This window comes from Lepisosteus platostomus, chromosome 8 (assembly GCF_059453375.1).
Source record: "Lepisosteus platostomus isolate fLepPlt1 chromosome 8, fLepPlt1.hap1, whole genome shotgun sequence".
NCBI classification, from domain to species: domain Eukaryota; kingdom Metazoa; phylum Chordata; class Actinopteri; order Semionotiformes; family Lepisosteidae; genus Lepisosteus; species Lepisosteus platostomus.
The window spans coordinates 10,992,541-11,009,064 of record NC_142618.1 but is presented as its reverse complement, the minus strand read 5'-3'; the positions used below and the strand labels follow the sequence as shown (position 1 = coordinate 11,009,064).

The 16,524-nt window shown below is 36.5% G+C and overlaps 1 protein-coding gene across 1 annotated transcript; it reads right to left on the bottom strand.

The window, feature by feature from the left end:
- Positions 1–3,868: 3,868 nt before the first annotated feature.
- Positions 3,869–9,874, bottom strand: penkb (proenkephalin b). Its single transcript, XM_088642408.1, has 4 exons — positions 9,856–9,874; positions 9,017–9,130; positions 8,395–8,538; positions 3,869–5,126 (listed from the first exon to the last, which is right to left on the bottom strand). Exons 3-4 carry the CDS (start codon positions 8,533–8,535, stop codon positions 4,497–4,499), a joined length of 771 nt encoding a protein of 256 aa, XP_088498534.1. The 5' UTR covers positions 8,536–8,538; positions 9,017–9,130; positions 9,856–9,874; the 3' UTR covers positions 3,869–4,496.
- Between the last annotated feature and the right edge of the window lie 6,650 nt (positions 9,875–16,524).

Below are 16,524 nucleotides of genomic sequence, written 5' to 3'. Positions count from 1 at the left end.
AGATGACTTACATCCAAAGATGCGATCACAAATTCATCAAAATAATTTCTCATGAAGAATAACATACAGACATTAGTTTTAAAAGAGGATGACTAAATGTCTTGTGGATTATTTCTCTTTTGTTAGAGGTCAAGGAGAGGTCAGAATACTTTGTGGGCTACCATGTTAGATCTATGCTCTTGCAAAGGGGGAAAAAAAAACAACAACCAAAAAACAAGATAAAAGCAAAAATAAAGAGGTACAAAACCAAATATCAAAACTGCAAACAGAAAAACATCTCATTTTCTACATTGTTAGGTTTGACACTCTCCTGCTGCCATGAGTCAAATCATTACCAATTTTTTGCTCATTTACTTCAAACACACACATAGAGGCTAACACACACATTTTCAAATCAAGGATCAATTTGATTTACTGACATGCATTATTACCAACTCGTAAAGAAAAAAGCATAAATGCATAAATGCACAAATCTTAGCAATGATTACTAATTACAGCATGTCAAAACTTCAAAATTAGATCTGTAATGTTATTTAGTAACAAAATCCCTATGCTTTTGAGTCAGGAGAACACATGCAAAGTAAATTTTGTAGGATGTATTACTTTTTTTCTCCATTAAGGCCTTGTTTATCCAATCCAAAAAATAACTTTCAATGACAATAATCGGCCCCTTTTGAGAGGTATCTGTTCTTATATGTCACACTGGATGATAATGAGTGGAACAGCATTGCACATTAGTGCTCATTTATGGCTTAAATCTAATGGAATGTGGGGTGCTGTACAGATGTTACTTAAATCCTTCTTCAACAGAGTGATTAAAATTTACAAATTAACAGTTCTGCTCACAGCAGATGCCGAGCATTTTAGTAGTGACATAAAATTCTTCTACTTTCTCTGGAGGATCTGCTTAAGCTGCACATTTAAAATTCCGTGTAAAATGCACAATGAGATTGCAATCATTGAAAAGAATGACAAAGACTGTTAGTGTTCAATGATAAGGTGGTTAATTATTGTTTGTTATATTTAAAGTGCTGGTGTGGTGAATGCATTTTCTTCAGGAACCAGATTGCCATTACAAAAACAATATGATCCATTTTAATTAATGAAATTTAAAAAAAAACCAAGATGAATTGTCAAGATAGAGATATTGTAATTCATAAATGATAAAATAGTCCTATACTCTGTTTTCATTAATCAGATTAAATGTCAGAGAGATCTATTAGCAAAAAAACCTGTTCAGTTAATAAAACAAAAAATTAAAGAGTAATAAATGAACAGTTACTTATAAGTGAAATGGCCATTTTGTGATAGTTTTTATTTTAGTTTAGTTTTTTTATCTGGTTCAAACAGTACAAACTATACAGTATATGTTACCTACTGTATGAAATATGTTATAGTTTGTTGCAAAAGGAAGCACGATATACCTTTCTTTACTTAAATTTCTAATATGCAAATTTCCATAGTCTCATTGAATATAAATCTTTATCCTCCAAAACAAAAGTTTTTTGGGGATGAGCCCAGCAGGTATAGTACATTACATTCTAAATGAACTGGGATATTTGTAAATATATATTGTATTGTTTCTGTGCTTGCTTTAAAAACATTTGCATTTTCAGAATGGTCTAAAATTCCCAGTTTTATATTCTTCAAGATTGAAATTGTAAAATATTTCATTAAAAGGTACATTTTTATAGATTTTGTATTCTTATTGTCTGGTTATACAGGTTTCTGCAGAGGTGAACAGCTGTGACACATTAAAAAATGACTGAATAAGAGACTCAAATTCATTGTTAGGTGTTCAGTATGTCACAGAAAGGCATTTGTACACCTTGGTGAAAATGTACTGTATGTGCTGTTCATGTTTGTTAAAGGGGAAAAAAGAATAAACTGAGCTCTTACTTTTGTTTCCATGTGTGCTTTTACAGTTTATTTCTTATCTTGTTCCAAAACAGTGGGTTCCTCGTGACAATTGCAGACAGCCTCGGGAATGACAGTTAAGCAAATCATTGCTTGGGGACATCAGAAGAGCACTTTGCATTGCGTCTCTGTAGTGCAATGCCAGCATTGTGCTCTTCTCGAGCTTTTGCACCGGCCACTGTCCCATTGGCAGAGCAGGCCAGAGCAGAAGCAACAATGTTGAGTAATAGAATTGCACTTTCCAAGATAGGCATATTTACGTATTTATAAACGCCTCACAATTCTGGCTTTCAATAGAATAGAAGCAGATAAAAGTGGATTTTTTTAACTGATATGGCCAGCAGCCATATCACTCTGCAACTCACAACTGGCAACCCACTGAAGCTAAGCAGGTGTGAGCCTGGTCAGTACCTGGATGGAAGACCTCCTGGGAAAAACTAAGGATGCTGCTGGGAGAGGTGTTAGTGGGGCCAGCAGGAGCACTCACCCTGCAGTCCATGTGGGTTCTAATGCCCCAGTATAGTGACAGGGACACTATAATGTAAACAGGCACTGTCCTTCGGATGAGATGTAAAACCGAGGTCCTGACTCTCTGTGGTTATTAAAAATCCCAGGGCGTTTCTCAAAAAGAGTAGGGGTGTAACCCCCGCATCCTGGCCAAATTTATTTTGGCCCTTACCAGTCATGGCCTCCTATTAATCCCCATCTATGAATTGGCTTCATTACTCTGCTCTCCTCCCCATTGATCGCTGATGTGTGGTGAGCGTTCTGGCGCACTATGGCTGCCGTCGCATCATCCAGGTGGATGCTGCACATTGGTGGTGGTGGAGGGGAGTCCCCATTACCTGTAAAGTGCTTTGAGTGGAGTGTCCAGAAAAGCGCTATATAAGTGTAAGCAATTATTATATATTTTTTGGTAGCATCAGGCACTTCATGTTTGCAGTCTGACAAATTTACATAAGTCAATTTCTGTTTTTCTTTCTTTCACAAAATAGGTGTTGGGTGGTTTTCTCATTTCAGTTCAAACAGTCACAAGTCTGGGAAATCATGATCACTCAGTTGTGATGACGTGTCAAGATCCAAACGCAACAAAAGGTCTTGCTTTGGTTACACTTTGATATGCGAGAGCAAAATACTAAGATGCTAACATGGACAATTTAAAATGTAGACAGTATGTGCTAAGTTATTTCTGTATCATGTAATGTTTATACACCTTACACAAGATGTAAGGAAATTAAGAGTTTAAAAGAAAGCACCACAACTTTTTTGTCAAATGTGATAATTGAAAGAATAATATTAGTGGTGTTACAAAAGAAAGAAAGAGATGCTGCAGGATTGACCAGAATACAGAAAATCGAATTAATAAAATGGCGGCATAGGAGAGCTGCAGTGATGCATACTGTATCTCACAGGTGTTTGGTTTTCCTGGTGTGAAAGATAAAGCTTTACAATTTCAGACAGGATTGTTGAAAAGTTTCCTTTTGTAACATGTAACATTGATTTGTGACGATATGCCACATATTTGAAACCTAGATTGTTTTTAATATGGAATTACTAAACATTTTCTTTTGGACTATGTGCCATTGTCCCGATTAATTTAAAATCAAATGCTTATGCTGTGGCTGTTATGGTATAATGAAATGTTCAACTACAACTTTAAGTTTCAACAAGCTGTTCAAGTGGCAATGACTATATTGAGCCTTTCGTCTGGATCAGTGAAGCCAAAGTATAAAGAACTTACGCATTTATTATCAAAGAGATACCTCCCAGCTGAATGATTTGCTCCATGCAGGTTTCACTGTAAAGTATATGAAATACAGTATCTCTCATAAAAGGAAATAAAACCTTCATTTGAAAATGGAAGCCATTCTAATAAACTGAAATTTCAGTCTGTGATACTGAGGATTTTTCAAAAAGCTTATGCCAAGAGTGATTACTAATGACAAACAAGTTTGATTCTGCAGTTAAAATGAATTTATTATAATCTGTACAAGCTAAGCAGTAGGAGGTACAGTTTTGATTCAAATGAAAAAATAGAGAGCATATAACAAAATACAGTTCAAGCTTCAAGAACTACATACACATAGGGATATGAACAAATCTGTTTCAGCAGCCTACTGCAACCCCTCTCATGAAATGAAAAATACATTGCTTTTTTGGGAAGGAAATGCATTGTATTTAAAATTTTAAACTAACACAGTCCACAGAATGAAACATCACAGCGTTTCTTACACAGTTTGCTGATCTGGAAGTGAAAAAGATGGTGCTGGAATAAAAGGACAACTTAACATATTTTGATATGCTGAAGTTACACTGTGAAAGCACCAGATAAAATAAAGACGACGTGCAGGTCTGAGACAACCCAGTTTGTAACATGTAATGAAAACTGCATTGATCTTAAAGCACGGGAGAGGAAGGATCTATTTCAATCAACAGTGGTTTGCAGTTCACGATGAACAGAAAGAGAAAAGATAAACTTGTAAATCTTCTTTAACCTTCGACAGTAAAAAACTGTACATCGCAAGCAAGACAGTAGAACGATAAAGTATGATTTGTGAGAAAGTCTTTTGATTTGGAAACTAATAGCCCATAAATCCTCCATATCTCTTTTCCATATCTGGCACATCTTCAGAGTTAGATTCACCATCTTCATCCCTGGATCTTTTGAGAAATCCTCCATACCTTTTTTGGTCTTCTTTCCATTCAGGTCTGCCGACCCTTCTCATGAAGCCACCATATCTTTTCTGTAATTCTTTTATCCCATCTTCTAGGTCCTGGCTTCTTCTGACACTTCTCATAAATCCTCCATACCTTTTCATGGTCTCGCCATCACGGTCTCCATGACTCTCCGTCTCTCTGCCACCGCCGTTCAAGATCTCCTTTAAAAGGCCGACGGTGTCCACTCCGCTCTCCGCGTCTTTCTTCATAAATCCGCCGTACCTCTTGGCTAGAATTTCTCGGCTGCGGCTCTCGTCCTCCGGTTCCAGGTTGTAGAGTTCGGCCGTTTTCTTCATGAAGCCGCCGTAGCGCTTCATGAAGCCGCCGTACTTCTTCGCCAGCTGGTGGTCGTCGTTCTCCTGGTCGTCAGTCTCGAGGGCGACGCGTTCGGCCTCCGTCGACGCGTCGGCCTTCTTCCCCGCCAGAACGTCTCGGCACAGGTCCCAAAACTTGGTAGGGCCCAGCCTCCCTTCGCATTCTAATGTACAGGTCTGAAAGAAAATCAGGTCAGCGTAGCCGTGAACAGAATGAACGATACAGGCTTTATTTACATTTCTGTTAATTCAACTCAGGTTCTGCTACTTTTGCCCGTTTCCCGCTGTGCTGCAAAGAATGGAATTCTGCAATTCCGTCCCCAAGGAGCCAGCTTCCCTGAATGCTTTCACACCCAGTCTCAAAACCTTCTTCTGCAGAAAGGCTTTTACTTAATCTGTTCTCTGTCTACCCCTTGCATCTTCTTCTGCAAACTAAACCCTTGTCTTTAATCATACTAATACTGTGACCCCTTCTCCTTGTTAACTTTTTTTCTCTCATTGTAAAGTGCTTTGAGAAATTACGACCACAGGGCACTATGTAAAATAAAGTTCACAATCACTTCTAAGACAGAGACGAAGTTACTTCCTCATGCAAAAACACGGTTTTACGAAATTTCTGAAGCAGTTTTTTCCCTTAAACTGTAAACAGTGTGAAAAACACGCTTTTATTTCAGGTAGTGCCAGAGCCCATAAGCACAAAGTATTGTTGTGTGCAATCACCCAAGACTTCATTGCTGATGCCAGTTTTTGCTCCGCATTAGCTGTTCTTAAACATGTGGCCAATTTATTAAACAGGCCCGTGGTGGAACAGTGCCTGGGATTAGCAAAGTGCTTTCTGTACATTTTTTTATAAATGCCATTTCAAATCCCCCACAGCCCTCTGGGTAAGCTGTCAGGGAATGAATGCAAATAATCAAATGCCTAAAGTGCTGTTATTGAATCGATTTCACACATGTGAAAATGTGAGATGAGCTCCAATCCACTGCGATTTAAGCAGCTGCCAGTTCAAATTTTCTAACATTTAATCATAATGCACACATATTGATAAAACAATTTCCATGAAAGTTGAATGCGATGAGTTTAATGTTTTTCTGTGTCCGGATTAGCTTCATGTTCATGCAATGACAATCTGGCCACTCTTCAAACTGATGATACAATTAAAATCCTAGGAATGTAATAGAACAGGGTGGCCCTGTGATAGGAACGGACCGGAAAAAAATTAGGAATGCGATATTTAAGGATCTTGCTCAAATCACCATAGGGTCAATCCAAGTATTAGACTGCTCTGTTTTGTAAAACTTCATATATCATATATTAAAGATCAAATATCATATTTTATTTCCGTTGGGTACAATTTCTGTTGAAATCCATGAGAGTTCTATCTTTATATGAAACCCTTTTCTTAACTGTCACAAAAAATGCAATCTTGCTCAGTTTTTTTCCCCTTGTTCACATGTTTAGCCAAAAGCTATAAAAGGGGTCTTAATTGATTGCACAGGGATAGCCTGCACCTAATAAGACATACTGTATAGATTAACTCCTGCGAATATAGAGCTTTTTGCAATCAATATTCAGGCTGATCCTAACATTTCCATAAAGACTAGTTATATCACAAAACGAAGCATGTTTTAAACCATGAACAACAACAGCATTAGCTCAGTAGGTCTTCCTAGTTATAATAACACAAACATTTGGAAAACAGGTAACAGATTAGAAAAAACCAAACATTTAAAATGTATCTGTTTTGCTTTAGTTCATAGGTTTAATTTCCTTTCACTATGTGCACATCTACCTTTTTATTAAGAAAAAGGGAACTTTTCAAACAGTAAAGCTTACCGCGAAAAAGCATTAAAAATAATGTAATGGAAACTTAAAAAGTGATTTCACGTTTGTAACCGTATTACCTCGAAAACCTATTGTTAATGATATAGGGCCATCTAGTGGTTAGAAATATCCTAGAACTTTTTTTTTACATTCTACTCTATTACAATTTTTGTTTTAGTCATTTACTAGAAGCGGAAGATCACTGTACTACCATGTTTTCTTAGTTTTCTTATAAAATTAAAGTCACCTAAAAGTCTTATACCTGTTATATTTGTTCCAGCCAAGTCTTTATAATTCCACTCCTATATTAAACATCTTTGCATTCCTTTGAGAGCTGGTGTCACTGTGAATTCCAATTAAAGTCAACTGAAAAATAATAGATCTTTAAGATGCAAATCTTAAAGCAAAACAAAAAATCTTTGATATCTAAACAGTCTAATAGAAAATAAACGTTGAAAACGTCCGAGCATTCAAGAAAAGCTTAGCATCAAACACATAAAAGAGACACTGACTGACAACATATTAGAACATGAAAAGATTTAAAATATTTTATGAAGCACTTTAGGAATTGCACGACCGTTCATCTGTTACCAATGCTTTTTTTTTTTTTAAAGAGCTGAGAAAGTACAATTTATGTATTCTCCATACAGCAGAAGATCAGCATCATTAAAATGAAACAGCGACATACATAGAAACATTTTATCGGCTTTTTCACCTTTATACAGACCACCATCAGAAGCTCTTAGACGCTTCACGTTTGTCATTCGGCTATTAAATGAATAAGTAATAGGTTTATTCCATGCTGAAAAAAAGAAGAAAGAGAACACAACGTTTCGGCCGTGGAGCCTTCTTCAGGTGCTTCTTCTTCAAGAAGGCTCCACGGCCGAAACGTTGTGTTCTCTTTCTTCTCTTTTCAGCATGGAATAAACCTATTACTTGTTCCTTTGCAGCCTACGCATGCTGACGCAGCTACCCACCTGAACTATTAAATGAATATGTAATTGAGTGAAAAAAAGTCTAAGTACAGTCGATAGGCGCAACATATTGAAGTTGTAGCACGAGATAAAACACATCTCTCGAAACAGAACTTGAAAAAGGAGCTGAGGTTTTTTTTTTGCTAGTTTTACATGATAGTGCTTTATATTTTTGTAATTGATCCAATTAATATTGAGGTCAATTAGTTTTTTTGTAAAAACCCTACCCATTCTCGCCCATACTGATCAGCAGAAAACGCTTGATCGACGCTGCCCTTGGTCCTGAAACATGAAGTACTCCGAATGCACTGTTTTTTTTCATCGCCAGCTTCCGCCCCCCCCACCCCACGTGTCTTGTTTTAGTTTCAACTACTTCTCATTAAAATGTGCCTTTGAAATTGATGTTAAGAGACGACAACAAGACAGCGGCATTCACGAAATCGAGTTACTTTCTAATTCTTTTCACCGTCATCGGGAGGAAAAAATACCGAGGAACTACAAAGTATCACTGCTACTACAATGCCGATCCTCCACCGCACCACAGTTAGAAAAAGGGATACAAAGGGTACAATTTTGAAGGACAGCTTTCTTTTGGAGTTGACAACTTTTTAAATAATAACAGTTATCCTTGTGGTAAGTTTACTTACAACAGCGTTTATTTCTGCCTGGTGTTCTTGAAGGTGGTATGCGCAATACGCACAATCTTTGCCACATTCAGCTTTTACCGACAGGATGAGACAGACACTCATAACCAGCATCCAACAGGAACATTTTACTGTTAACGCCATGGGCTGGAAAAAAGAAAAGAAGGAAACAGGAAAAAAGTTAATGACACTGATAACGCTAACAGCCTGCCGTGTATCTGTACGATTTCTCTGGAAATCAGCAAGAGCTTCATCAAAGTTTTCCTGAATGTGAACACCGTTTTGGAACAGGTCTGCGACCTGTCATTTAACGCTGTTTATTCAGAATTCAATAATAAAAATCGAACCAAGATCAAATGTTCTGTTCAATTTTAGGTTTTCGACCCTTTTAAAAAGTTAAATTAGTGTGAAATCAAAGTTCTTTGAAACACATTATTCAATGGTATTAATCCTTTTAAGTCACTCAATACACTGCAACTGCACTGTAACTGAAACAGTAAAACAGTAAAAGTGTAGCAAAATACGCTCTTGGAAAAAAAATAATGTTTTTAAAATCAAAACCTTAAATACGCTTTTATAAATCACCCTGTTCTGCTAACATACTGTAGCTCTATTCAGCGCTTACCTTTCCTTTGCGCGCCAGATAGCCAAACCCTTCGAAGTTTCAAGCTGCACTGACAGCAACTGCGCTGCGCAACAAATATTTATACAGGAGCCAGCCAATCCCTCTAGAGAAAATCTAGTAAGAGAAATGACCCGCAATTAAACTAAAATACTACTAAATCTTACTGTCTGACGTCTTCTCTATGTAAAAACCAGACGAAGAGCTGTCATGTGAAAGACACACACACTTTGCAGTGTCGGTAATGTTTATGCACAATTGAATGGACTAAAACTGAAGATGAAGAAGGGTCGTAAATATTTATATACTTAACGAGAAGGGGAGTGGGGGACACATGCAGGGATGTTTAAAAGTGTTTCTGACGTATGGTGACGCACACAAAACACCGGCGATTGGGGTTATCGTGAACTGTAAGAATTGGAATATGGGGAACTAACTGGTGTTAAGGACAGTAATTACTCTTCATTTGGTAATTCAAAGATTTTCCTCTATGTGTCCATTACGTATATTTAGTGCAGCCAATGAGCTATGTAAACAACTTTTAATTAGTACGATAGATAAAAACCAGCACTAACTTAATACCGATGACTGTCAGTGTGTTTGTGATGTTAAATTCTGTCAAATATAATTAACAATTTTCAATAAAATTTCATTATAAGCACTGGAATGTGCACGGAGATTGAGGTGTTGCACTGAAGGCACTTTTTATGGGGTGAGATTGTTGCAGAGTAATTTGTCCGTATACGGACAAAAAAAGCTTGCAGGAAAACATGGCAGAAACAGTGAACACGATGCTTTGTAAAAATGATGAAAGCATGGTTTATCATCCACATACTAATTACCAAGCCAAGGCAGCTGCTCTGTTTCGGTAAGCTCAGTGAAGAAGTCTAAAAGAAAATACCAATTTATTTTTTTAAAGACAATTTTGAACTTGCCACAAACATGCTAGTAGTATCAGCGGTAACGCAGTGATAAATGAATTAGAAAACAAAATGAGTGTTAAGTGTAAATCTTGAAGGATTGTAGTGAGCGGAGTCTCGCCTTGCACATAATCTCAGTGATAAGCAAAACCTAGTTTTGTAATCTTCAAGAAAGCAGCTGGAAGAGAATGTTTTGACTTACAGTATGCGAGTCTCAAACCAAAAGATTTGTGAGGAACTCATTTCTTCAAGGTTTTGTACTTAACGCATGATTTGTCATTGAGCGCGAATCATCCTTTCGAATTGAGTTAGGCCTTTCAGAAAATTTACAATAGCATGTCCAGCAATTTTAAACATTTTATATGCCCTAGCTGGAAGTGACAGAAAACATTTAACTGAATTAATTACCTGACTATTATAAAAGTCGTCAATTCTATCTATAATGAGCGCTAGTCTCTTTACTGTATCAAACGACCAATGACATCAATACAAGTATTTAGAAATTTCTAGAAAATCCTATTTTTTAAACAGTCAATTTAAATATCACGCAGCTCTCACCATTATTGGCCAGGAGAGTTCCTGTAGTTTAAGGCATCCTGACCAGCAGTCCAGAAGCTTCCGTGACTAAACATAAATTAGTGGCTCTGTGATTTCAGTGCTGTCTTCAGTTTGGATTAGCTATTTTCTTTTGTTTTTTTTTAGTGAACTTTAGGAACCGAACGCTTCATATGACAACTTTTTGTTTGTGTTGCACAATTCATTTTTCTAAATAACGCAATAAGCAATGGAAGATGCAATGGTAGTGTTGAAATTAAATAAACGACAGACAACGAATGAATGCAGTTTAAACTGAAAATGCAGTCTTGTCTTTGTAGTACATGAGAATATTTACTTCATTCCACCCAAGTTATCATTTTATTCAGTGGTATTGTTCCACTGTTCCAATTTCTTAAGATATTGTTGTCATAGGTGCTACTATCACAACATTGTAAAGTATTAGCTTTACATTGAACCCATTTGAAAAAGGAGTAGCTTTTTCAAACAAGTTTCAGCAATGGCTGCGAGTTCTACATCTGAGACCTGAGCTCTGTTCCAGAATGGCCATTATGAGGAGTTTGTGTTTTCTGCCACATCCGTGTATTTCTTCCCAATCACACAGATGCAATAAATTATCAGCAAAATAAATTGATCAATCTGCCCCACTCCAGTCCATTACACTGTCAGTAATTGCACAATACCAATTTCCACCCCACACTTACTGTACGTCTACAAAAATGCACACATGTGAGTGTGTCCCTCATATAAAACGAATTAATTCCCAGCAACCCCAAAATCCCTGCTGGCACATTCTGATAGCTCTGCATGAATTCTTCAGCATGTTTCACAATCAGAAGTCACCAAGGGATCCATCTGAGAATATCCTCAACATCTGGAATCTCAGAACCCGGGAGCTGAGATACATCATCTGTGCTGATATTGGGTGAGCCAGTCTTATCATGAACTTGAAAATCAAAGAGTTGCAATGAAAGATATTTCACTTCCTGATCCCTCGCAGCACTGGGGCCCTGGGTTAAATTGCAGACCTAAGGCGCTGTCTGCTTGGAGTGTTTTTGTTATTTGTTTGCATGGGTTTTCTCCCACAGTCCAAAGACATACTGGTAGGTAAATAGGCTTCTGGAATAAAACTGGTTCAGGTGTGAGTGTGTGTATGTGCTCTGTGATGGACTGGTGTCCTGTCCAACGTGTGTCCTGCCTTGGATCCGTAGCTTGCCAAGACAGGCTCCAGCTCCACCACAAACTGAATCGGATGGATGGATACAACTTCATGATAAAGTGTAAAACAGTCATTTCAAGGCTTTATGATCTGTCTCTAAAACAAACAGGCTCCCGAATGTCTTGACCATAACTGGGTGTAAACGTCCTGATATTCAAAGGACAGATGCAGCTTAGAAAACAGAGTGAATGTGAAGAAAGTGTAGAATACAGAACCAGAAATATAAACCAAAACATAAACCATTAAAAAATATAAACCTTAAACCGAGCAACGCAAATCTTTTAAACCAAATGACTTTCTCATATTCAAAATGTTAATATATCCAGGTCATTTCAAGCATTTCTGGATTCAAATCTTTGAAAAGTCAACAACTGGGCAAGGAGGAATAAGATAGGAAAAGTTTTTTTTATGTCATTCTTGCATTTTCTGACAACTGTGCCTTAACAGGAATCTAATTTAATGAACACGGGGAGGTGATGCTTCAGAGATATTTTCATTTCTTGAATTCTGAAAACATAGCTTCAGAAGTTGGAAAAGAAACCAAAATGACAAACAATGAAAAATAACGAAACGACTGTGGCGCAAGTACAGTATTTCATTACATAAGTAATGATATAGAATAGATTACCATAATTATTTTCAAGGGCAAGCTGTAAACCTCTTAGAAGGAAAATTATATATTGATTAAAAAATGATAAAGTATAAATTTAACAGTGGCTGCTAAATGTTATTGCTTTATAATTTCATACATAATTGATTTGAGTTCAATTACCAATAGCTGTCTTTGCTAAATATTTGAACAGTTAATTTTGAATGTTCAGCCACTCTTTTTGCAACAATGTTTTTTAACTGAGGAAACTAAGCAGCGATGCTGTAATGCAGCCTGTCCTCCATGTCTTTAAAAGTCCCATCACAAGATGGCATTAATTAGCATATTCAATGCCACCTTTACCTCCTTTTAAAGTTCATGGGCCTGCAAATGGGAACGTACTGAGGCAGAGTTTAATGATGAAATGCAAGCCGAAGTATGTTCCAGTATAGGACCTTTAGAAATATAAAGCAGAAAACATCTAAAATCTATCAGTGAATTTTTAAACCTTGTCTCATATTTAATTGAAGGTACAGTTATCTAAATGGTAATCAATCTTATTGCTACTTTTTTAGGAGACTGAAAAGAAAGAATTTTCGCTTTGTGAGAGTAAGAGCAACTTGATAGCTGAAAGGATTTAAGATATTTAAGCAGAACAATCACATAAAAAAACAGTGCAAACATCATGCATGATACTCAGTGATCAACTATATAAATGTTATTATATAATATGGCAAATGTTTTGTACAACTAACATAAGATGCATGGTATATGAAATACACATTTGTTTATACTATATATATATTCATATTAATTAAACCAAATATATTTTATTACATAGTATATGAATGTTTAAGGGAAAAATATCAACATCTCTACTTCATCTGCATTGTTGTTTTTTTCATAAGAATGTTTTTGTCAGACTTAGACGATGCAAGATTTTCTTGCAAAACTAGTTCTATCTTCTACCATGTGTTTGCCATATCTGAGCACGATTTCAGGCAAAGTTTCACTGGTATCTTCTGATTTTTCAACTGAATGTGAAATGACACTTTCTTGGCAGATAAAATGTATTCTAACATTAAAGTTAAAGCATAGAAATCAGTATTTCATCTGTACTGTAAGGGTTATATGGAAAAGGAAAGCATGCTTTCAAAGGAAAATTGTGAAAATAACTGTGGCTTGAAAATACATTTTGTATTATTTATTTAAAAAATGCCGCATGTGGTTTTCTAGTCTTGGTAATCATTCTGAAAGTTCAGAAACATTTGTCAGCCCTGATAGCAATAATTCTGGTAGTCACGGAAACTGTCTCCTAGACAGTACACGACTCAATCAAGAGTACATTTTCAGTGCCACCCTTGTGGTCACCTACTGTAGGGTCAGAAGCATACTGGGAAATTCTTACCTGCTGCACTCATCAGGATGGAATCTTACAAAATGATGCCTTTTAAGATTGAGCAGAATTAATTGAATGTAGCATTGGTTCTGAATGAATTCAACCAATTTATACAAAACATCATCAGATGTTTTCAGTGGGTTTTGAAAATATTCACAATAATCCAAAAATGAATGCAATGAAGTGAACAGACTTCATATTAATTCAATTAATTTAATGGTTTATATTAGGAGAACAAGGGATTAAGCCTGTTGACAATTTAACATCTCATAGAAAGAAAACAGAAATGAAAGACTACCAACAGATTTGATTATTTTGAACCCTTTAAACCTTACAATGGAAACAGTTTCAAACATTCTTTATTGGAAAATAGCACAATCTGAAGATTATTTCCATAAACCCTGAAAAACAAAAAAATGTTATGAGAAACAGAAAATATAGACCACAGAAAATATAAAAGAATATAGACCACCATTCGCTTATAACAGGGAATACCAACAAAAAACCTCCACAGAAGATAGTATTTGTGCTACATTATTAACACAAGAACATAACAGACAGTATAGTGCAGATGTTTAATTACATTGTGTTGGTATATTCCACTGGGCTGTATTCCTACATCCAAACGTTTTGCAGCAGCATGTGAATTTCTCCTTTAGCAGAATATCTGTAAGTGTTCCATTCACCAAACTGTATCCTACATGGCACTTCAATAAGAAGTAAAACCCACTTGGTGTGTATGTGGCTCAGGTGCTGTTCTCCTTCCCTTCATCATCCTCTTCTAAAATCAAGATGAAATAACAGAAACAGTAGGGTGGGAGTACAATACACTTGATATTATTTTTTTGTATTTTCCACAAAGTGAAAGGCTAAATATATTCTAGCAATTCACAGCCATGTTGATTATATTCATTTTAAAGCAGTGTTACCACCTTGCAGCCTGATCTCATCTGATATCACAGACTCAGCAAGGCTGGCACTGGTCACTATGGTCACTGTGAAAGTTCTCCAGTGACAGGTTGTTGTAGCAAGTAGTGGTTGTGGGCTGGTGGTGCTTCTTCCCTCTGGAACACAATTGTTAAACTAATACACTGTTCTAAAATGGGTGCCATCCATCACATGACACAGTAAAACAACATCCTGCATACTTGGACAAATAAAGACCCCCATCACAGTTTTCAAAAGGGGGGGGATCTTTTATACACCCCTACTTTCTGATAGCATGGCAAGGGGTTTTCCACATGAACTGTATAATTCCCCAGATAGCAGTGGCAAGAGCATCACTTGGTCAATTTCTGTTGACCAGGTAAGCTCATTAACTGCCTTCTTGTTCACCAGCATCCTGACCCAGAAAACAACTGAAACTGCTACCAATATTATCGAGCTATAATCCTGCTGTATAAGAAGATCGCTCAAACCACTGCTCTCATTAAACAGCTAGGTCTGACTGCATCAAGAACTGCTCTTATAGGAAGCTACAGACATCATATGCAGCCAATTCAGTGATTTCCCGGTGAGAATTCGAAGAATGTGGCTCGTCTAAATGAGATGACCCCGCCCCTTGGTGATTCACCCGTGCTCCCAATATGTGCACTGCTACAGGGTGTTAACACTTGTGAACTGGCTAAAGTCAGCTCTTGTGCAATATAGATATACTGTATAATATATGAATTCAATTGGTGAAGCAATTTCTCCCTTCTATGCGCTGTTATGTAGCGGGGCTGAAATGACATACCTTTCACAGGTGACCCAAGTGGGGGTTCTTCTTAATGAATCAGTTAATTGATTATTAATATGATATTATTTAAATTTATTATAATTAAAGACCTTTACAAAGCATTTAAGAAGAACAGTTAATGAAAATGACTATTATAGACTGCACAAACCCAGGTTGAAAAGGATTTTAAAAAGGACAGAAGAGAGAAAGGAATATATGAATGGAGCCAAAATTAATATATGGAGAGAGATATTACAGCAGTGAAAAATAAACAGTAAAGGATGAAGTACAGTAACTCAGAGATAAAAACAGGCATGTTTAGGTGGTAACAGGGAAATGGGTGATGTATTAAATTAATATTTCACTCAGGTGTTTTCCAAGGAAGGAACACACAATACGCCTCAGACTAAGCACACAGACAAATTGAATTAAGTAATCATAGACGATTCATATGTTCTACAGTAAATAATAAGAAGACTAAAACAGAAGATGAATATTACATTAAAGTTATGGAAACGATAATTATAAATAAACCAGAGGATAATCTGTATGACAAATTCCTAGGGATAATTAACTTGAATTGAACTACAGTAACTTGTCTTGCTTAAATCACTTTTTTTTACTACAAATAAAGTTTCCTGTAGTCTTAATTCTGTTCTGTTGACTCAAGCCTACAGCAAAATTACATTTAAAAGGATTAGTGTACAAATGAACTAAGAGGTTCAATATTGCACATCCAATATATTCTCATTTTTTCTGCTTATAAAAGGTTTATTAAAACACAGATGAGCTAGTGATAAGGACATCTTTAGTGAAAGGATAAAATTTAAGAGCAACAGACGGTATTTAAATGATTTATTGCAAGAACTGTTTGAAGAACTAGTTTGCTAGATCGCTGATTGTTAAAACAAATTAGCCCCATCAATTGCTGTCATGACAGGATGGGTCAAGATAATTGCATGATTCAGCAGCTGTGTAAGATAGAGACACAGTGTTATTAGCTATTTTAGCTGTAGGTACTGTAACAACTCTTCTGCTGGATGCTCATAATGGTGGTTTATTTGGAAAAATTATGTTTCTGAGCCATGCCTCCATTCAGTAACCTGTGTGAT